The sequence below is a fragment of the Halichoerus grypus genome, chromosome 1, assembly GCF_964656455.1.
Source record: "Halichoerus grypus chromosome 1, mHalGry1.hap1.1, whole genome shotgun sequence".
NCBI lineage: Eukaryota > Metazoa > Chordata > Mammalia > Carnivora > Phocidae > Halichoerus > Halichoerus grypus.
Window position 1 is genome coordinate 142,604,153 of NC_135712.1, and position 23,213 is coordinate 142,627,365.

Here is a 23,213-nt window from a genome sequence, read left to right on the forward strand (position 1 = left end):
CTATCTTTAAACGCATTTCACTCACCAACAGAGTTCACTTCGGGCTACCAGCAGTGAGTGGCCTTTTCATTTTTCAGATTGGACCATTTTTCATAGTGCAGCTGACATTATGTAGATGGGAGTAAGATGTGACTCATCATGTGGCTTACATAAACTTTCTAATTCAACTTACTTCAAAGGCAGTAGCCTTTAAGACTCAACTTCAGTTCCAACTTTCTATTTTTTTTCCCCTCTATAAAAGGTCTCATAAAGGTTCTTGGCTTTCCAGAGTGTGAATATTCACACCAAACACTAGGCTAACTGACTTGACATTCTCAATCATAGGAAGCCCAGCATGACAAAGAACAAGAAGGCAGGAGGTCTGTTTCTAAATTTGAGTATTTGGGAAACTTTTTAGTTAGTGACTTCTCATTACCACTCACAGCATTTGGTTTTAGGGTTTTTTTCTCTTTAAACTAGGGGTTCAATAAAAAACAAAAGCCCAAGAAAATGTTTTTTTAAATAAAATATGGAAAACTTCCTCTAATCTGGCAAAGGAAACCAAACGTTGCTGCAAGTAATTTTAATAAGATTTTTTTTTTAGTTTCGTGTTAATTTATGATTGAGTTCCATGGTAACATTATGGAAAATATCCAGTAAACTGAAAAATCTTCTGCATTAAATGTCATTCTACACTTCTGACATGCACTATAATAATAAGATATGTATCTCTGCTTTTGAAATGCTAACTGGGTTTTTGATACATACACCAGACTTTCCCAAGGGAATATAAACCAATTATTTTTAGCCAGGATTTTATTATGTTCTTTCCACTAAATTTAGTTCAGTGTCAGAATTCACAAAGCATAATGCCTGCATGGTCTTAAGCACTAGATTACCTTTACAGCACACTGCGAAATGCATATTTTGGAAAGTTCCTTCCTTACTCTGGAATTTGTTCACTGGGTGTATGGGATATTAGCAGTTGGACTAGTACGTCAGCACAAGACTAATACCATGCTACTGCACTGACAGAAGATCGTAGTGGTTAAGCATTATGGCGAAGCTATCACAGCAGAAACTTACCATGTATTCATTTCCTTTTACACTTTCCTAAAGGTTTTTATTTTTGATCCTGCTAGATTTAATAAAATAATTTGGCAATTATTAACTGCCAAGACTTTATCAGTATCTTCCCATCTATTCCTGTTTATAGTAAAAACATCCTCCTGAACATTTTTTTTTTTTTTTGCACATTCTGGGCCATCAAGATTTGAAATCCCTTAATGAATTCTATAATCAAACTATGCTTTGCCAGTTTGGACCAATGTAAGAAATGCTAAGTAGCAGTCATCATATATGGTCTTGATTATAAATGGAGGATGGGGATTGCCAAGGAGCAGATCGTATTTCTGAATGATCACTAACACCAACAGTTTTTCTATCCATGTATCTTTGTCTTGACAAAAAAAAAAAAAAAAAAAAAGGTCTGTATTATGGATTAAGTGGCCCATTGTAAAAATATCAGAACCACTATTTTTTGATCCAGCTTTCTTATCCCGGAAACATTGTCATACTCAGATTTACTATGAGTTAAGTATGTGCTGAAGAAAATATAAGAACTTGTTAGGGATACAGATCAAGGAGGCAAATGAAAGGTCTTACTAGTTTTGACGCTGTAGCGTATGACATCCTGGCAGAGCTCCAACAGCCTGTGGTGTGGCTCTCCCATGTCCCTCATCTCCAAATCAAGAAGTTGTTTCAGCTGTTCAGGGGGCCGCCACTCACAAACCTGGACATTCAGCAATGGCAGTTAATTGAGCTCCCACAGGAGCCAGGTAGCGAGAAGATGTTAGCATCATGGACCCTACCCTCACGAAGATTCCAGACAAGTGGGAGAGACTGAGATTTAAATGTACAACCCTAGTCCAGGGGGAAAAATATGGGATGGTGACCCAGATGTCATTGGAACAAATGAGGGGCCCCATCTTTGATTTGGAAGGTCAAAGATTTCCTGGAGGAACTGATTTCAAACCAAGCAAAGATTAGGGGATGGGGGAAGGCAAGCAGGCACTCTAGGTGGAAGGAACAGAGGTCGTAAAGGCTGAAAGGGCAAATCTGAAGAATGAAGTTAGTTTGGTGTGGCTAGAACATGGGATTGGAGGAAGGAGAGGCAAGAAGTGAGGCTGGAATGCCAAAATAATTTCCTCGCTAGTCTCTCTGCTTGTACCCTTACCCTTGACCTCTACAGGCTATCAACCTGGCAGCCAGAATCCGGAATGATCCTCTTAAATCTAAACTACCGCCGTTCCTCTGCTAAAATATCTCAGTGGCTCACTTCTTTCATAGTAAAGCCAACGTCCTCATAATGACTTCAAATGAACCTGTACAATCTGCTTTCCTTCATGGAGTTTCTAGCACTGTCTTCCTCCTGGCTGACTCTGCCCCACCACCCTGACCTCCTTGCTGTTCCTTAAACACACCAGGCACACTCCCCACCTTAGGGTCTTCACACTGGCTGTGCCCTCTGCCTGGATACTCCTGCCCCAAATGTCCTCCTGCCTAACCTCCTCAGTTCTTTCAAAGCTTTGCTCAAAAATCACTTTCTCAAAGATAGCAACCCTGATTCCCCTATTTAAAGTCACAAGCTTCACATTACCCCAGCCCTATCAGCCCCTTAACTTTTCCTGCTCTTCCTTTTTCCATCACACTTCTCATCTTTCAACATACCATGTGATTCATTTATTCTGTCCCACATAGTCTCCATGAGAGCAGAGATGTCCATCTGTTTGCTCACTGCTCTCAAGTAACGAATACAGTTCCTACCACACAAGAGATGCTCCACAATGATGTGGTGAATGAAAAGATGAATGAGTGAATGAATAAATGAATGAATGAATTAATTAATTAATGAAATGAGACTCAGATCATGACAGATTTCTGTGGCATGTTACAGAGTTTGAACTTGGTTCTAGGGCAGCAGTTGAAATGTTTTGGACAGGGGAATGATATGAACATGTTTGTGTTTTGGCCAATAGCTGTAGTTGCTATATGGAGATTCCAAGTAAAATCGGAAGTAAGAGGTGACTGTAATAAACCAGGCAAGAGAAGGTGGTATTCTGGATGATGTAGATATTACTGGAATGAAGTATTTCCAGAGATATTTAAAATGCAGAAACAACAGAACTCAGAAATTAATTACACGGCAAGGATGAGGGTGAGGAATGAGCCAAGGACAACCCTGCCGTCTGTAGCTTACACACACGGGTTGATGGTGGTGATGAGGAAAAGAATTTGGTTTGGGGTGGGGATTTGGTGGGGATGATGAGCTTTGGGCATATGTAGTCTGAGGCCTCTCAGGACATCTAAAAGGGGTTCGGCAGTTGGTCTGAAGCTCTTGTGAGAGACCAAGAACAGAGTTCCAGACATCCACCATGATAATACACCATGGGGGACACACTCAGAGAGAATCTACCACTAAGAGGAAAGGCACGGGCTCTCCCCTGGACACCACCACCGCTTAAGATATGGGCAAAGGGAGAGGAGCTCACTTGTGAGGTGGAGGACAAGCCAGAGAAGCAGGGACTATCTGAGAAGAGTTCAGTACTACTAAAACAAAGAAAACAGAAGTTTTAAGGAGAAGACGGTCATTACTATCAAATCCTATTGAGAAGCCCAATTTGATAAAGACTGAGAAGTGCTCATGGGATTTATCAACAAGGAGGTGTTCTTGGCAAGAGCCGTTTGACTTAGAGAGGTGGGAGTGGAGGCCAGATTGCCATGGAGTGAGGGTGTGGGAGGTGAGGAAAGAGAGGGAGGGAAGGAGCATAGACAATCTTTAAAAAGTTCGGCTGTGGAGGGGAGGAGAGAGACAGGGGAGTAGCCAGGAAGTCAGGAGACTAGGAGGTGGGAGGTTGGGGAAAGCAGGAAGAAATAATGAGTTGTACAAGAGGTATGAAATTAAACTCTGATGTGAGAACCATAATAGGCAGAGGTAAATCAAAAGTGACTGAGACAATCCAAAGGAATGACTACTGATAGAGAATATCTCAGAGATACTGCAGGTTTGGTTCAATAAAGGGAATACTGAAATAAAGTGGGTCAAACAAAGATTTTGGTTTCCCAGTGCATATAAAAGTTATGTTTACCCTGGACCATCAAGTCTATTTAGTGTGCAATAACATTATGTCTAAAAAATTTACATACCTGAATTTAAAAAAAATACTTGTTGGAAGAGGTCATTAAGAAGAGGTGACCATCAGATGACCTACAAGCTGGACCTGGGCCCTTGGAGGTTCCTCACCCCCTCCCCAGTCCCTGGAATGTGGGTTCTGCTTGTGTCTCCTGCTCCCAGAGGCGGCTCCAAGGACACAGCCTTGAGATAATGTTGCTTAAGAGAATGTTGTGGCTGGTTTGACCTATCCAGACCACTAAACCTTTCTCCAGATCAGCAATAAGGTTGTTTTACTCCCTATCATTCATGTGTTTGCTGGAGTAGCACTTTTAATTTCCTTCAAGAACTTTTCCTTTTGTAGTCACAATGCGGCTGTTTGGGGCAAAAGGCCTAGCTTTTGGCCCATGTCAGCTTTCCAAGTGCCTTCCTCACTGAGCTGCTTCATTCCTAGCTTTTGATTTAAATTGAGAGATGTGCACCTCTTCCTTTCAGATGAACACTTAGAGGCCATTGCAGGGTTATTCACTGGCCTTATTTCAATCTTATTGTGTCTCAGAATAGGGAGACCCAAGGAGAGGGAGAGAGACAGGGGAACTGCCAGTGAGTAGAATAGTCAGAACACACACAATGTTATCAGTAAGTTCACTGTCTTATATGGGTACAGTTTGTGGTCCCTCAAAACAATTACAAGAGTAACATCAGAGATCCCTGGTTATAACAAACTATAAAAAATATTGTTATATTTTATGATATGATGTTATAATATATATAATATGTTTTATAATAGTTATAATATGTAACAAGTCCAATAATAATGAAAACGTTTAAAATATAGTGAGAATTATCAAAAATTGACACAGAGACACAAAGTGAGCAAATGCTGTTGGAAAAATGGCACCGATAGACTTGCTAGATGCAGAGATGCTACAAACCTCCAAATTGTAAAAATCATACTATTTGCAAAGTGCAAGAAAATGAAATGCAGTTAAATGATGTATCCCTGTCTACACAACAACATGATTAAATCTCAAATGCATTTTGCAGAGGGAAAATTACAAGACTCAGAGGGCCTCTTGTGATAGGATTCCACCTGTCTGACATTCTGGAGAAGGCGAAAAATACAGGCACAAAAGACAGATCAACGGCTGTCAGGAGCTAAGGTAAGGGGCAGGGCTGACTATAGAGGGGCACAGGGAAATCTGGGGGTGATGGAACTGCTCTATATCTTGATTGTGGTGTAGTTACATGGCTCAGCAAACTCATATGACTCCACACCAAAAAAGGAGCAAATTTTACTAGATGTAAAGTATAACTCAATTTTTTAAAAAAGTGGCTGAGAAAGAATATCTACAAGAGAAGGTGTTAGAAGTAATCACCTCACAAAGTACGGGGATGTATCTGAAGGTCACTTTTCATGGTGCCTGTTGGATCGCTGACAACGCTAGATGAAGTTGGTAGTGTAAAGAACTCCACCTCTTCCCCCCAACTGCAACATCGTTTTCAACCCAAGTTCAGGTGGATAGCCTGCAGGGCTACTGTACTGCAATCAGCGTGGGGTTCCTTCATTGATGACTTAGGATCTTAAGCCTCTCCTTCTTGTCTTACCTTCCATTAGTCACCTATATGAGCCCTTCCTTCTAGGCAGAAAGTTTCCTTTTGCAATGCTCTTTCCATCCTTTACCTTCCTGCTTTCCTCAACACACATGGGTCAACTTCTCCCTGCCCATCAAAATCTTACTTGACCTTCACATCCCACATCAAAGCTCAGAGCACCCACTCCTCTACGAAATCCCTGAAGTCTGCCCCCATCACACCCATTTATCACATTCTTACTGGGACCCCCTGTTCTCTTTTTCAATGAAAACTTATCCTTCCAACTAGACTGTAAATTCTGTTCAAAGCTGAGCCTTTGTCTTATTTGTCTTTATATCCCCCACGGCCAAATACAATGGCTTACCCATAGCTAACGCTCAGTTAATATTTAATGACTGAATAAAGGCCAATTAAAAAAGAAAAAAAGCTTACCAGAAAAGCAGTGAGCTCCAAAGTAAAGAGGGTCCAAAATATTTCACAAGTACAGATAAGACCAGAAAATATGCAATTATAAATATATATCAAGAAATACCATCAGTGATTTTTGCCTTGAATATAGCTATTCTAAATTTACAGGATATTTTGATCTATATCCCTATTAGTTTTCCCAAATGCATGTGATCAAAAATTCAGAATAAATACCACTTCACATTCAAAATCTTTTTTTTTAAATGACATTTATTTTTGACTAACCGAATTGGAATAAAAATCCCTCCTCTATTTGCTGATAATTCAATTTCAATATGAAAGATAATCAATGTGATAAAGGATAATTTAGCGATTGTAAGAGACATACAAGAGAAGTTAAAGGCCCAGACTGAAGCCAGACTGCCTGGATTTTAGTGCCAGCTCTGATACTCACTAACATGTGATCTTGGGCAAAGCACTTGACCTCCCTGTGCCTCACTTCTTTCCTCGTCCCTAAAAAAGAGTTAATATATAGCCCCTACTTCTTAGTGTTTTTGTAAGACTTAAATACACAAATTCATATGGAGTAGTCCTGAGAACATCATCTGGCACATAGTAAGTACTCTTAAGAGTAGAAGTCATTTGGGGCAACTGGGTGGCTCAGTCGGTTAAGCGTCCCCCTTTGGTTCAGTTCATGATCTCAGGGTCCTGGGATTGAGCCGCATATCGGGCTCCCTGCTGAGTGGGGAGCCTGCTTCGCCCTCTGCCTCTGCCTGCCACTCCCCCTTCTTGTGCTCTGTCTCTCTCTCAAGTAAATAAATAAAATCTTTTAAAAAAAGTAGAAGTCATTAGTAATAATTGCATTATCAGTTTGAATCTGAACTTGAGCCTGAATTTGAGACCTAGACCCAGTAATTGGTGCCAGTCAGAAATCAGACTTAACAATTCAAGTTTTCCAGTCCAAGCTCAGACCAGCTCCTGGGAAGGATCCTCAGATAAATTTAAATTTTTTTCATACTCTTAGCTTTGCGCAGTGGCAGTATCATAGCCAATGAGGTTTATCCGAGGCGCGATTATTGCTAATTAAAATTTTTTCATACTCTTTCCCACATTATGCTTATTTTTTACTAGTAACAAAAAGAAGGTGCCCAAGAAAATGGAGAGCAGAGTATGTTTCAGAGAGTGTATACATCAAGATCATCCGCTTATTTATAATCTATATGGTTATAGGGCAGAAGGCTTCATCCCTGTGCTTCATGCCCTCAAGGCCTGGGGTCTCAGCCAGTCTCCCAACAAATGATGGCTGGCAAAGTTAACGGCCAACACCTCCAGGAAAGCTGATACTGGGTGGGATCCCACTTTGGCAGCTGGGATCCCCTTGATACAAAGGTATAGAGGCCATCATAGCATGAGCTTCCCATTTCCCTTACATCTAACCATCAAATTGGGAAAGAACCTATCTTTCCCATTCCAGGGGTTTCTAATAGGTATCTTTTAGTTTTACCTTCTCATTGACATCCGTAGCCTTCAAAACCACCTCTTCCATTATTAGCTTACAGGCCTCTTCAACAAACTTTTCTCCTGCTCTGGCATCTGTCGTGGGGCCATTCAGCACAACCCCATCCACGAGAACAGCGCTCTTCTTACTTGGAATCATCTCTTGTGGATGCGTATCTCCTGAAAGCACATACAAAAAATCATGTTTGAGACATAATCTAATTAGATCACAACAAAGCACAAGGGGAAACATGGACCACTATCCCAGCTTCAAGTGGCATATCTTCTTTTAATACATTTGGGGCATTGAAGCGGACAGTTGTTTATGGTTTCTGATGGCATCATAGGGTTAAGGAAAGATATCTTGCAGCATCTTGTTTGGCATCAGCGATTGTGGAGAAAATGTAAATGTGAAATGTAAATTCAACTCATTTCACTCATTCTTGCAAACACCTTTCAATCCCATGCACAGAAAGATCATTGTAGACACAAGCCTGTGTCTATTTTGTATACACACACTTTTTGTAATCTGTTAAGGACTGCCATCTATCCACTTTGTAGGAATAAGTCATTCCTAAAGAAGAAAAAATTATTGACATATCACCTCTCTTAATTTTACATTTTAAGCTCATGTTTAAATGGCCCTTTATATCAAAGACACTGCTTTGTCCCTGAGAGCCCCTCCGTCCACGTACTCAGCCACTCTCCTATAAATGGAGAATAAAAGAAAGTGAGTGGCGTGATGGTTGGTGTAAACCCACATTTGATGCCCTCAAACTTTTCAAACTTGCAGTCTGGGCACAGGCAGAGGATGGAACAGAACGTCTTTAGGACTGTACGATTGCCAGTCAGTGACTAAAGGTTAAAAGTCAACTTGGAAATCTATATCTGAGAAGAAAGATTACTGCCTACCCAAAATAGCCCTCCCCAAAAATAATTCTGGCAAATGAATCTAAATATTCCACCAATACCTGCCACAAGCTTGGATTCGATTTTATTCTTTCTTGAATCAGTGTCTCTCTCTCCTCCCTGTAAGGTACATACATGTTCATTGAGTTGTGGAAATTTACAGAAACAGTTTTTTAAAAACTATCTTTCAGCACCACACCCAGCACAGTGCATTACTTAGATTTTGCAAATAAATCTACCTTAAATATGCTGATGGTCCATAGGTATTTCAAATATTTTTATGCTTACCGAGGGCTCTAGCAGTATTAACATTTATTATCCCCCAAGTCGGTCTTTTCCTCAAAAGAATATGTTTTGGTAAAATTCTGTGGCTTTATAAACCCTTTGCTTCTATTACTGGCAAACTCAAATGGTGTGCATGGAGGCAGATAAATACGGCACAGGCTGATTCCCCAGTTTGGGAAAGACAGGGTCTGCAGCGAAGGATCAATCTTTTATTCTCACCCTGAAGGCTGAACCAGCCAGAGCTCCAATGATGAATTTTAGTTCCATCCTTCACTTTTACTTATCTTTCACTTAAAAGGATGCATTCAACATGGTTTAGGGCCAAATGGTGAAGCCTTGGAATTGAGCTTTTAGATGGAAAAACTGTAAACCTAAAGGCACTTTCCTCCCCCGAATTTTAATCCTAAAAATAAACTGGAAAAAGAGGGCAATTATTCAGGGAACCCTGGTTATGTCAGTAGGCAGTGCTATTATTAGGCGCACAGAAAAAGTTAGTTTTCTTAACCTCATTAGTAGAATTTCAGGTTTTTATTGTTCAGGGAATAGCAGCCACTCTATAGCTCTCTCAGAGTTATCTCTCTCTCTCTCTCGTTCTCTCTCTCTCTCTCTCTCTCTCACACACACACACACACACACACTAAAAAATGTCAAACACCCACTTGCAACCAGAAAAGCAGTGAAATTGAAATTTAAGTCATCTTTGTCTCCACAGCAATCAATTTAAGAAATCCCCATATTTCATGCAATTATCTAGGAGAAAATACAATAAAAAACTGAAGAATTGGATATAGATAATGCCGCTTTCCTTGATAGATACGTTCTATTTCTATTGCCAGATGTAATAATGTGCCTCTTTCTCCCCCTGCCTTTTCCCAGGTTGGAAAAGACCCTCTGGAGATTGTTTAGTAGGCCAAACTATAACCTTCTGGGATCCATACCCAGGACTTCCAATCCAACTGCTAGAGTATATGGTGGTTAATAATGAAGTTTTTCAATGGGAAGAATCTTCCATGAAGGATATATCCAGAATCTGTTTTTCATTACCCACTCCCCTACCTCCTTAGTCCAAACCACCATCAAATGCAAAACCAGTGACCACCATGTGACAGATCATATATATTTATTCATTTATTTGTCTAAGCATCTGTCTCTCCAGTAGAGGTTTGGCTCTCTAATAGTCTAAGCTTGTGTCTATTGGTTTCATTTTTGTTTCTGTAGCACCCAGAATGTGCCTAGCACTTTATAGAAGTTCGACAAAAAATTGTTGGTTACTAAAAAATTCCTTCAACCAATGAGTGATAATGTCCCCCTTCTCTGAGATGCCATTGCAGGTTAGCTGACCTAACTGAGCAGGAGACACCTTTGGCTAGGGATGAGCTAGATGTAGAGTACAATTCATATAATTCATGGCCTAGAGAAGACACAGTAGAGACCAGAAGAACCAGGGAACAGGGCCAACAGGGAAAGCTGAGTTGTGGTCTCTGGACTGTGAAAGGAAACTGCAAATAAAGACTCTCACTTTCCTCTCCTCTCTATACTTTTTGCTGCAGCCAATCACTTTCTATGCTCTCTCCTTCCCTTTCTTGTAGGCATTTGACTTCTGAAAGGCAGCCCATCAAGCCTCACCCTAGGAACCACACTTCCAAATGTGAAAGGCAGTCAACCTCCAAACTCTGACTTCTGAATTTCCACCAATTCCTCAAACCTGTGCCTTCCAAAGCTCTGTATAAGTTCAACTTTTGCTTTACTCAAAGAGATGTATGGATTTCCTTGTTGAACAAACAATAAATTCAACTTCAAATATTGTTTCAGATTTTGAGCAGTGGCCTCTTCTTTTGACGTAGGATTAAGTGAATTAACACAGATAAAAACTTAAAGCAGCACCTGCTACATAGTGGGCACTCAATAAATGTCATTAATATTAGCTAACTCAATAAATTTTAGTTAGCAGTAACAGGCAATCAGTACTACTTATTACATACAGAAGTGCATAGAGCATAAGTGAAACTCCATGTAATAGAAAGCTATGACAGTAGAAAAAGAGGTCTCTTCAGAGTGGTCAAATGACCCGGATAATGAACTCTAGACCAAAGGGCCAGTGAGTATACCCCCTAAGGAAGAGTAGAAAGAGAGGCCACAGTGTAGGGGATTGCCCCTGTGAAGAGAGCAAAATTTCCTGCCAAGATATTCAGGACACAAGATGGTGGTCAAGCAGTTCAGCTCCCACTGGGTGGACAGTTTTCTAGACCTCCCTCCTTGTCACGTTCCACCTTGCACCATGGTTTCTGTGTCTTATTTCTTGCACCAGGCTATAAAGTCTTACAGGAAAAGGATGCATGTCTCATTTTTCTGGACATCCCAGAAATCTGTTCAGCAGCTGGCATGTGTAGCACTCAACAACTCTAAGGACCACCTGGCGAATGGCAGAGGTATCTGGGAAATTATCCTATCTAACCCCTTCACACAATCCAAAGATCCCCTATACAACCCAGTGGCCAAGATGTCAGGTAAGCTGAGTTCTAGTCTCACTTGATCTCTCCTACGCATCCTGATCCTGGGATAATACAACCTCTCTGTGCCTCAGTTTCCTTATCCATTAAATAAGAGACAATCGAAGGAAAGTGCTGGGCTGGCTGCCAGAAAATCCCTAGGAAAGCCAAGTAAGATTCAGATTCCTGATGTGCTACTCAGAAGATTGTGTTCCAGGCTGGGGTCCAGAATATGGAAATCGGCATGCGCTCTAACTTATACCAACAGTACTGAAATACACTGACATGCAGTTGGACTTAGGATTCACTGTTCAGGGTGACCCCCAAAGGTCCTCTCAAATTCTAACATCTTCAATTGTCGAGGCTTTCCCTCACCCTTTCGTACTTAGGCATTCATTTCAACAAGCATAGAGCAATCACCTACCACGTGCCACACATCAGTTTAGGGACCAAACACAGGAAGAGGGTCATCTCCTCAATGATCTCAAAGTCTCGTTGGAACCGTCCCTGGTGGTCTAGTGGTTAGGATTCGGCGCTCTCTCAAAGTCTCATTGGGGAGTTAGGGCCTCAAAATGTACAGCAACACAAGACATGTCTTACAGGCTCTGTGCCAGGCTCTTTCCTCCAAGTTTTATAGATTTAACACATTTGATTGTCACAAAAACTCCAGTTAGTTACTTAGTGTTGTGGCTGAGGAAACTGAGACACAGAGATTAGAATTGGCTTGCCCAATGTCATGTTGCTAATAGGAAGTGAAACTGGGGTAAACAACTTTGAAGTTCTCTGAAGGAGCAATAAGATGCTGCTTCGCAGGCATCTACAGTTTGTAAGACCTTGTTAGGGAGGTAATAATGACTGCAAGATGAAGTAGACTCAACTCCTATCCTTAGTAAAGGACAGCCTCAGAGGATTGAATAACCACACTAGAAGACAGCAGGTGCCAAGTGCCATGAGAAGGACACTAATAAGATGTTTGGAACATAAACAGTGCAGACATTTGGGGTTAAGGCTTAGGGTCATAGGAGGAGTTGAGGTATGAGGGAAAACCTCTGAATTAGAAGACTTATCTTCTCTTTGAATATCTGCAGTAATGAATAATAATAATTTTAAAACTTGGTCACTTAAAGTAGCACTCCATTGACAGCTGGGATGGTCACAAAAACTCCTCTTATAGTGACTTCAAATATGCATCTGTGTCATTTCCACAGGCTTTTGCAGTAAGTGGGTAGACAAAGCAAGTCTAATTTCTCTTCCATGGGACTCTAGGCCAAATATGGGAAGACTTCTATCAACTCTCATCTAAATTCCTCTCTCTCTCTCCCTCTCTTTCTTTTTTTCCTAGTTAGAACCGCTCCAGTTTCTTCAATGGTTTGTGATTAGGCCATGGTCACTAGTCTAGGTCAGTTTATTTCTATCTTATAAAATGAGTCCTAACACAAAACTCCAGGTGTGGTATCCCCAGCTCTAAATAGAATGAATCCACATTTCCCATGCTCTGGTCACCATGATTCCATTCATAAGGCTTCCAGTAGCACCCTAATTGATCTCAAAGCTTAAGCTTTGAAGCCAGGCAGATCCTGGCCCAAATTCTAATTGGGCTTCTGTGATTTCATCCATGTTATTCAAGTTCCATGTGATTCAGATTTCTTATCTGAGGAACAGGGAAAATAGCCATGTCTATTTTATTAAATGTGGCAAAGCATGCAAGCTGCTGAGTAAAGTGCCAGGAATAGGGTAAAGAACAGTTAATAGTAACTATTAATGTAACTGAGTCTATATGAACCCTTTTTTGGCACCCACATTACACTGTTGGCTCAGGTAAAGGTTAGAATTAATAGCCTTAAGTCTTTGTCAGAAAGTCTGCCGGTTAGAGCCAAGTGTCCTATCCAAGACTCTTTAATGGTTAAGAGAAAATTAGCAATAGGAAAATAATGCTTGCTTCCAAAGAATAAGAAGGAGGAACAACAGATCAAAAAAATGAATCTAGGCATCTAGGTGGGAACCAAGGAACTCTCCAAAAACTTGTGCAAAAGACAGTGAAAACCAAGGGAGTGATGAGGGTCAGGACCTGGAAAGCCCAGTAAGCCAGTCCAAGATAGGCATGAAAATCAAAGCCTGAAAAAGAGGATAGCATTAATTAATAAATTAATAAGGGATTATTATGTGCCAAGCACCCAAGCTGGTGCCTGGGGATAGAGACATAAACAACACAGAGTCTCTGTTCTCAAGTTTCTAAACATCTGGAAAGAGAATATTTAGGGAGACAGAGTGAAGGAAAATACAGCTGAAAGAGAAAGTTGAAGAGATAACCCTCTGTTCTAGAGTTTTCTATGTCAGGTGTCTCTTCTAACTTCAAAAGTGTGGATGCCTGATTTAGTTGATGTACCTGGCTGGTACTACCAGGCTGATAAATTGTTTGCATCCTTTTCAAATTTCACACCATTTTTAAGCCATTTTGTTGTCTTTTTTTTTTTAAGCCATTTTGTTGTCTTAAAACAACATATCAATGAGAGGGTAACAACGGACAACCTACAAGGAAGAAGACTAAAAGAAATAAACAAAGATTAAGAAATAACAACCATATAAGGCATTGGCCACAAAACCTCTGAAGATTTGGGTAACAGTAACAAATGCAGGGATTAATTTCTGAAACTCTCTCTCTGATTCTGTAGAATCATAAAGCCTACTTAGGGAATGAACAATTTCCATGGTGCAACCCACAAATATGAAGTCATAGGAGTAAAAGGCAAAACTATGCTTCGATTTTAGTCAGCTAAAGATGGGTACCCATAGGAAAAAAGAAGAAAGAGAGAGAGAGAGAGAAAGAAAGAAAGAAAGAAAGAAAGAAAGAAAGAAAGAAAGAAAGAGAAAGAAAGAATGAGAGAGAGAGAGGGAGGGAGGAGGGGAGGGAGGAAGAGAAGAAGGGGAAAAGAAAGAAAAGAAAATTTAAATAATTGGTTTCGTCTCATTTTGGGGTTAAATTCTCCTTAGTTGAAATCCGTAGTGAGTCGATACTTCTATTTATGCTTTCTGAAGTATTTATTGAAAAGTCTATGCAAGACATTGGGGTAGGCATCGTAGGCACTCAAAGATGAATCAGACACACAGATGGTGACCTCAAAATCTAGTAAGGAAAATTAGACATGTTTATGAATACCTGGAATCCCACACAGAAGGTATAAAGTGTGATGCTTGAGGTCAGACAAAACAACCAAAATTCTGGAAAAGAGCTTCTGAACGTGAGAGGCAGAAAGTCCTGGATTTGACTGTAGTTAGGAAGGCCCTTCATTCAACCATTCAGCAAATACTTATTTAGTGCCTGTCATGTTCAGGATGAACAAGAAGACACAAATTTACATTTCCTTTGGGTAGATGGGAGACATAGTCAATAAAAAGGCAGATAGCTAATTAAAATAACTGCAGACTCTAATAAATGCTCTAAAGGAAATTAACTGAATGGCTTGATAGAATAAGGAGAAGGAGCTATTTTAGATCTGGTCATGGGGAACTATTTCTGAGGAAGAGACATTTGCATTGACATGTGAAAAAGGAGAAGAAGCCAGATGTAGAAAGATGTGGAAAGAGAATAGCCTAGTAGGAAGGAACAGAAAATGCAAATAATCAGTAAACTGGCCTCTGAAAGAAATAGAAAAAGATCCTGCAGCCTAAGTGTAAAGAAAAGGGGAAGGAAGTGAATTAAGCAAGCTTTGGAAAGACGGATAAGGCAGATCAGGTATATTCTAAAAGCAACAGGAAACCATTTAAGGGTTTTAAACAGAGGAGTAACATGACCTGATTTACATTTATAAAGGATTACTCTGGTTCCATGCAGAGGCTCCTGTGGAAATAGGGAGATTACTGAGGAAGCTTGGAGAAGTCCAGGCAACAGATAATGGTGGCTTTGATGTGGGGGTAGCGAAGCGTTACAACATGGGAGACATTTTGGTGGTAAAGCCAATGGGACTTGCTAGTGAATTGGATGTAGGGCGTCAAGAAAACAAAAGAATCTAAGAGGTGACTCTTGGGTTAGGCACCTGAGTCACCAGGTAAATGATGGAGTTCTACCCTGATATAGGGACCACCGGAAAACAACAAGTTAGGCAAGAGTATGGTGGGGCGGGCATGGAGAATCAAGATATTTGACTGATGAGTAGAAACTGGTTAGGATGGGATAGAAACAAAGGTCATGGCCAAAACAGTCCTGATAAAAAAGCAACATGAACTAGGCAAAAAAAATGAATGTGTATGTTGGTGACCAGGAAATCTCGAGAATTTGTTTGTCCAAGGGGCAGGGGTCTGTAAATGGGATAAGTGAGTGTTGGGAGGGTGGCATGGGGACTGATCTTGCAGGAACTTGAATAGAAAGTAAAAAATTTAGGTGTTACTTGGTGGACAACAGGAAGCCATTGTGAACGTCAAATGGTAAAAGAAGACAGCTTTAGAATGATTTAGGAGATACAGGTGTAGAGGTCAGATGGGAGATCACGAGTTGGAGGTGGGGAGATATGATGGCGGTAATCCAGGCCAGGGAAAGAGAGGACATGAACTAGATAGTAAACAGGATGGTAGGTTTGTATTTATTTTAACCTCTCCCCTACAGTTGTGCTGCTGCAAACTTGAAGCCAAGAATCCCTTTCTAAAGAGCCCTACAGCTGTCCAAAGATAGGATAGTTTCCTATTCTCCAGCAAGTCTATCTTCTAATCATCTTTGGATGAAAAGGTGACAGAATAAGACAGGAGAAAACCATTTGTGCATCCATGCATCAGCTCCTGTCTTGCAAAGCAGTGGTGAACATCTCACATTTCTTGGAGGTGACATTTTCCCATCACCCAGGATTTTGTTTTATGAGATCCTGTGTGTTAGCATCTGGGATGTTAGTCAAATGATTCAGACTCTGCTGAGACACCAAGGCAACCCCTTTCAATGAAAGAGGTGGGTCCTTAAACACTATCCATTTTCTGAGATGACAAGTTCCTCACAAGGGAGTCTCTAAAGCATCCAAAAATAAAGTAGCTGTCAGAGCCCTGCCAATGGCCAATAAATGCATGGTGTACCACAAACCCTATCATCTGTCTATCTATCTATCTATCTATCTATCTATCTATCTATCTATCTACCTATCATCTATTATCTATCTATCCATTTATTGATAATTCAATTTTTTTCTAGACAGAGTTGTAAATGGTGCCCTTTAAATGTGCAGTGTACAATCCGCACAAACTGTAAGCATCAGACCAGGCTGTTCTGCTGCTCAGACAGGCCTTGGTTGTTGTTGTCAGTTTTTGTTTGTTTTCTTTTTGCCTTTTGACCCCCTTCACCCATTTCTCCCACTCTGACTCCCCATCTCTGGCAACCACCAATCTGTTCTCTGCTTCTATGAGCCTGTTTTGTGTGTGTGTGTGTGTGTGTGTTTAGATTCCGTGTGTGCGTGTGTTTAGATTCCATATAGGAGAAATCATACAATATTTGTCTTTCTCTATCTGACTTATTTCATTTAGCATAATGCTCTTGAGGTCCATCCATGTTGCCTCAAATGGCAAGACTTCATTCTTTTTTATGGCTGAATGATGTTCCGCTACATATATATATGTGTGACATATATATCATAAATTCTTTATCCATTCATCCATCAGTGAACATTTAGGCTGCTTCATTATCTTGGCTACTATAAATACTTGGCTGCAATAAACATAGGATGCACATATTTTTTCGCAAGACACTGCTTTCATTTTCTTCAGCCAAGTACCCAAAAGTAGAACTGCTAGATCATAAGATAGTTCTGTGTTTAGTTTTTTGAGGTATCTCCATACTGTTTTCCAACTTGGCTGCACCAATTTACATTCCCACCAAGAGTGCACAAACATTCCTTTTTCTCCACTTCCTCACCAACATTTGTTATTTCTAGTCTTTTTGATTCTAGCCATTCTAACAAGTGTGAAGCGATATCTCACTGAGATTTTGATTTGCATTTCTCTGATGATCACTGATGTTGAGCATCTTTTCATGTATTTGTTGGCCATCTGTATGTCTTCTTTGGAAAAATGTCTCTTCAGATCTTCTGCTCATTTTTTTAATCAGATTGTTTCCTTCTTTATTATTGAGTTGTATGTGTTCTTTATATATTTTGGATATTAGCTCCTTATCAGATATACAATTTGCAAATATTTTCTCCCATTCAGTGGGTTACTCTTTCATTTAGCTGACGATTTCCTCTGCTGTGCAGAAGCTTTTCAGTATGATGTAGTCCCACTTATTTATATTTGCTTTTGTTGCTCTTGGCTTTTGGTTTCAGATGATTTACAAAAAATTATCTCCAAGACTTATGTCAAGGAGCTTACTGCCTTTGTTTTCTTCCAGGGGTTTTATGGTTTCAGGCCTTATGTTCAAGTTTTTAATCCATTTTGAGTTAATTTTTGTGTATGGTGAAGACAGTAGTTGTTTCATTCTTTTGCATGTCATTATTTAGTTTTCTCAACACCATTTATTAAAGAGACTGTCCTTTCCCTATTGTATATTTTTGGTTCTTTTGTCATAAATTAATTGACTATATATGTGTGGGTTTATTTCTAGGCTCTATTCTGTTCCATTGATCTATGCATCTGTTTTATTTTTTTAAAGATTTTTATTTATTAATTTGAGAGAGAGCACAAGCAGGCAGAGTGGCAGGCAGAGGGAGAGAGAGAAGCAGGCTCCCTGCTGAGTAGAGAGCCCAACATGGAGCTCGATCCCAGGACCCTGGGATCATGACCTGAGCTGAAGGCAGATGCTTAAACGACTGAGTGAGCAGACACTCCGATGTGTCTGTTTTAATGCCAATAGTATTTGATTTGATTACCGTTTTGATTACTATAGCTTTGAAATCATGGAGTGTGATGCTTCCAGCATTGTTCTTCTTTCTCAAAGTTGCTTTGGCTTTTGGGGTTTTGTGTGTGTGTGTGTGTGTGTGTGTGTGTTTTTGGTTCCATACAAATTTTATGATTATTTGTTCTATTTCTTTGGAAATATGCCATTGGAATTTCTTTTCAATGTCTTCTTCAATTTCTTTTCTTAATGTTTTATAGTTTTCAATACACATGTCTTTCACTTGCTTGGTTAAATTAAACTCTAGGTATTTTATTCTTTTCTGATGAAATTGTAAATGGAATTGTTTTATTTCTCTTTCTGATGGTTTGTTATTATTGTGTAGAAATGCGGCAGATTTTTGTGTATTAATTTTGTATCCTGGAACTTTACTAAATTTGTTTATTAGTTCTAACAGCTTTTTGATGAAATCTTTAGGGTTTTCTATTTATATTATCATGTCATCTGTAAATAGTGACAGTTTTACTTCTCCTTTTTCAAATTAGATGTCTTTAATTTCTTTTTCTTGTCTAATTGCTCTGGCTAGGAACTCCAATACCATGTTGAATAAAATCGGTGAGAGTGGGCATCCTTGTCTTTTTCCTGATCTTAGAAGAAAGGCTTCCTACCATTGAGGATGATATTAGCTGTGGGTTTGTCATTTATGGCTTTTATGATGTTGAGGTTTATGACCTTTATACTCACTTTGTTGATATTGAATATTGGATAATGGATATTGATATTTATTTTAATTTCAAAAAAGTTTTCCTTTCACTGGACATTAGGCCAGGAATTGGTTAACCTTTTGATATTTTCAGGAGAGTAGGTTTTCCAGAGTCATTTATTTCTATTGTTTGAGTAAACATTACTTGATAAGCTGCTGTTGTATGTCTTAGCTTGTCATATTGATAAGCAGCTCTTGAAACCACTACCACCCACCCACCATCCCACCTCTAAACCTTATGTACTTTTCTGCTGGGTACAACTTTACCTTGCAAGGACTTGAATGTAGTCAGGCTCTATGAGAAAATTGAATTTGTCATACCCACATAGTAAATTTCAGCCCAATCCTTCAGCCCCACGCTGGAGAACTTGGCTATGGAAGATATGCTTTCATTTGGCTCAGTGGGAGCTGCAGCACTAAGGTGAAATATATTCCCCAGGAACTGTACCCACTGTGTGTCCCCTCTCCTTCATTAGCCGCTTCCACCCTAGTAGTCACAGTTCGTGCTGTCATTTTTCCCCTGTGCCACCTTGGTTCCTTGTCCTTTCTGACTCTTCATCTTGCTTATTGTCTACATATATTTGTGAAACATCAGATTTAACTTATTGCTGTGTCAATGACTCATGTTTTCTGAGATAAGGCTGAGTAGGGAGAATACCCATTTTTCGTTTGTTTGCTTAGGGCATTTTGGGGCTAACCAGCATCCCAACTGGGACCACTCCTTTCCCCCAGACACAGTCTTGGCATGACTGTCAATTAAGGTTATGCTCTTTTGTGGGTATCTCAAGTACCTAAAGTACCAGGTATTTTAGACGCCCAGAGTGGCTTTGGCTCCTGTCTTTTTGAAGACCTAATTATTTATCTCTCTCTCCAATTCTGTGAGTTCCAAGGTCCTTTCAATTAACTCCCCCAAAAAGTGAGCAAGAGTCATTCTGTATTTATGAAACTAGAGAACCATAACTCATAATCTGAGTAACTTAGCTTCAGTAGCCATTTCCAAGTAAGGAAAGCTAAAATCAACTAGACACACCTTACTCAGTATACTCTCTGGACCTTCAGAATTCCCCATCTATTTTTATTGTTCTCTAAAATTTGGATATCACCCAATTACTCTCAGAAAATAAATATGGTGTTGTTGTCTTTTTTTTTCTCTTTCTAAAAATATTCTTCTTAAGTACAAGTCTGGATGACTGAGGTCAATGGGTAGAGTACTGTTTTAGCAAAAAGAGTTTAGTACAACACTGCTAAAAAGAAATATAATGCAAGCCACAGATAAAGCCACCTGTGTGATTTTATCTTTTCTAGTAGTAGATGCCATAATGCACTTATAAAATAATAACAGTAGTTAACATCCATTGGATATTTACAATGGATCACGTACTGAGCTAGGGACCTTCTACAAATTACTTCATTTAAGCCTCATAATAACCCTATGAGGAAAATATCTTTATTAACTCCATTTAACAAGTAGAGTAACTGAGGCCAGAAAGATTAAGAAAATGCCCAAATCAGACAGCTAATAAGTGGTAGAAGCAGAATTCAAAGCCAGATACCCTGAGTTCAGACATCATGTTGATAATTACCACATTCTACCTTTTTTTTCAAAAAAAGGCAAACAAGAAGATACTGCTTCTCGTGTCTCATCAACCATACTAAATTATTTGGACATATATTTTGTACTCCTAAAGCAATAAGCAATTATCTTGGAACTATGCATTAAACTGCAATGTGCTGCAATTTAATATATAGTTTTAAAACCAATTTGCTCAAGTATTGACTTCAGAATTTTAAATGTATTCCATTTAACCAGCAATTTAAATGAAAATTTAAATAAATGCTCTAAATGGGTGCTTCATTTGCATGATCTGTTGATTAACTCTGATATGAAACTCATTTGTGCCCAGGGTTCTTCTTCCTAGCCTAGGCCTTTGGCAGATCATTTTCTAGATGACTAGAGGACAGTAACTCTCAGCTCCTTACCACCTCAACACACATGTTGTGACATTCACATGAGGCCAACCTCAAATGCAGGAAATCTTACTTATCAAAACTCTTTTATTGAGTCTATTACATGTGATTATAAAGAATATACTGAGAAGCTGCTTAGAATGGCAGTAAGACCTTTCCAAGAAGCATCTTAAGATAAAAAGAGATGGCCTAAACTGCCTTCTATGGAGGGAGGACTTGGTCACTTGCAGGGCAAATGCACTGCTGAGTGGAGTATGCAAATTTAGGGACAGAGATGAACTGCTCAATGAAGTATGAAAGAAGGTGAGGCTGCCACCAGCATCTTCCTTCTCAACCTTTATGCTACACAGAATCAGCCTCAACCCCATATAAAATCAGAGCAAATATTCTAAAAATTTTAACCTACCGGGGAGCCAACATAGTCACATAAACTACATTAGAGATGGTATCCTTGATCTATGGTCAAAGCAGTTGCTCTGGGGCATACCCACACATCTCATTGCTACTCTGATGTTGATAAATGAAGTACTCACAGAACACTGCATAACAGATCATAAAGACATTGGCATGGGTTAGTCCACAGGTGAGATCCACCGAGGTATGAGTTTGGATCCATCTAGAATATGGGCCAAGGTTGGTTTGGGGCCAATTTTGTGTAGGAACATGGGATCTTAGAGCTTGACAATCACTTACAGATAATTTAGCAAATGTCTTCATTTTGAATTTGAGAAAACTGGGATTTAGTAGCACACAGATTGTTTGATAGTCATGTACCCCCTTCTATTGGTCTACCAGAGCCTCTAAGAGCTGTCCATACTTCATCCTTCATAAGCATCTGGAACTTATATGATTGTATTCATATAATACTCATATAATAGTAGCTAGCATTTATCTAGCACTTACAATGTGCCAGGTTTTTGGTAAGTCCTTTACAAATAATAGTATATTTATCCCACACAGCAACCCTGGGAAGATACAAACAACTAAAACTCACTCTGGTTAAGTTAAGCATAAAAATTATTTATTGGGAAGATGTATCAGTTAGCTATAGTTGTGTAACAAATGACCCCAAAACGTAGTAGTTTAAAACAACAATGATACATGGTTTCTCATGATTCTGTGGTTTGGCTGGGGGATTCTGCTTGTCTTTCCTGGGCTCACTCACACAACTGCATCAGCTTGTGCATTGGCTGGGAGCTGAGCTCATCTGGAAAGACTGGGATAGCTAGACCTCGCTCTCCACATAGGGTTTCATTTTCAAAGGGATTAGACTGATTCTTCCTCACAAGGTGACAGCAGGTTTGAAGACAATGAAGGTAAAAGCTGCAAAGCCTCTTGAGGCCTTGGATTGTATGTCACGTAACATCACCTCTGCCATACTCTGTTGATCAAAGCAAGTCACAAGAACAATTCGATTCAAAGACACTTTTTTAAAAAGCCCACTTCTTGAAGACCGAAAGCAATGTCACATTGCAAAGTAGTATGCATACTAGGAAGGAATAAAGGACTCTGAAGCCATTTTTTCTAATCTACTAGAGTCCACCCTCTTACCAAAAATTATTCATATTCCTTTTACCCACAAAATATGCTTATTCCCATCCCCAACCCCCCCAAATCTCATCCTGTTATAGAAACAGGCTTGTAGTCCAGGATCACATGATTTGTATCAGGTCTATTAAGCATACAAGGCTGTTCAGTTGCAACTGCTCTAGGTTCAGGGACCCGTAAACTAAAAAAAAATATCAGACACCACACTCAATATAAAATAGGGGGAAGGACAAGATTATTGCCATAGATACTCCCAGGAAAGAACAGAAGGCACCGGGCCAGTCACTGGTCCATAGCAGTTCTGAATTCTAGCCAAGGACATATTACACATATTGAATGGGGTCTGCTTCTGCCCTCTGGGATGATTTCCTAATCTATTATTCTCTGTGACTCTTGGATCTGCACTCAGACAGAAGGGAAGCAGCGGCCCAGCCTCTCTGACAGTCTTTGATATCAAATGCAGTGATGAGTAGTTGCAGACGTGCCAGCACATATTGGCTTGTCCTGATCTCTTCTCTCATCTGAACGCATGGTTCTTGATTCTCAGAGATGAAAGCTACACAGAGAAATGGCTTTCTTTCTCCAGCTCTGCTCATGATCACACTTTGGCACCTGTACCTGTCTGCATTTCCAGATTCTTCTATAATCTCCAACTCACCCATTCTTGCCAGTGCTTCAAGAGAGCTAGTTAGTAACTTTTCTCTGTCTCCAATTCCTCTTTATGGAATTTTCCTTCCTCAGCCTCTCCCACAATTATATAAGGTTTAATTTCTATAATAAGTAACTTATTCCAGAGTA

General features: G+C 39.8%; 1 protein-coding gene and 1 non-coding gene across 3 annotated transcripts in view; one reads left to right on the plus strand and one right to left on the minus strand.

Annotated features, from left to right (window-relative positions):
* GADL1 (glutamate decarboxylase like 1) overlaps window positions 1–23,213 on the minus strand; it is a 164,831-nt gene that overhangs the window by 128,852 nt on the left and 12,766 nt on the right. For both annotated transcript variants that reach the window (XM_078072720.1, XM_036084207.2), the window contains exons 2-3: window positions 7,659–7,831; window positions 1,645–1,771 (exon numbers count right to left, since the gene is read on the minus strand). In XM_078072720.1, the coding sequence (XP_077928846.1) occupies window positions 1,645–1,771; window positions 7,659–7,831 (300 nt within the window). The remainder of the gene's footprint in view (window positions 1–1,644; window positions 1,772–7,658; window positions 7,832–23,213) is intronic.
* On the plus strand, window positions 7,177–7,314 carry LOC118530658 (U4 spliceosomal RNA). The gene has a single exon (XR_013444144.1). It is a non-coding gene; the product is annotated as a U4 spliceosomal RNA (small nuclear RNA).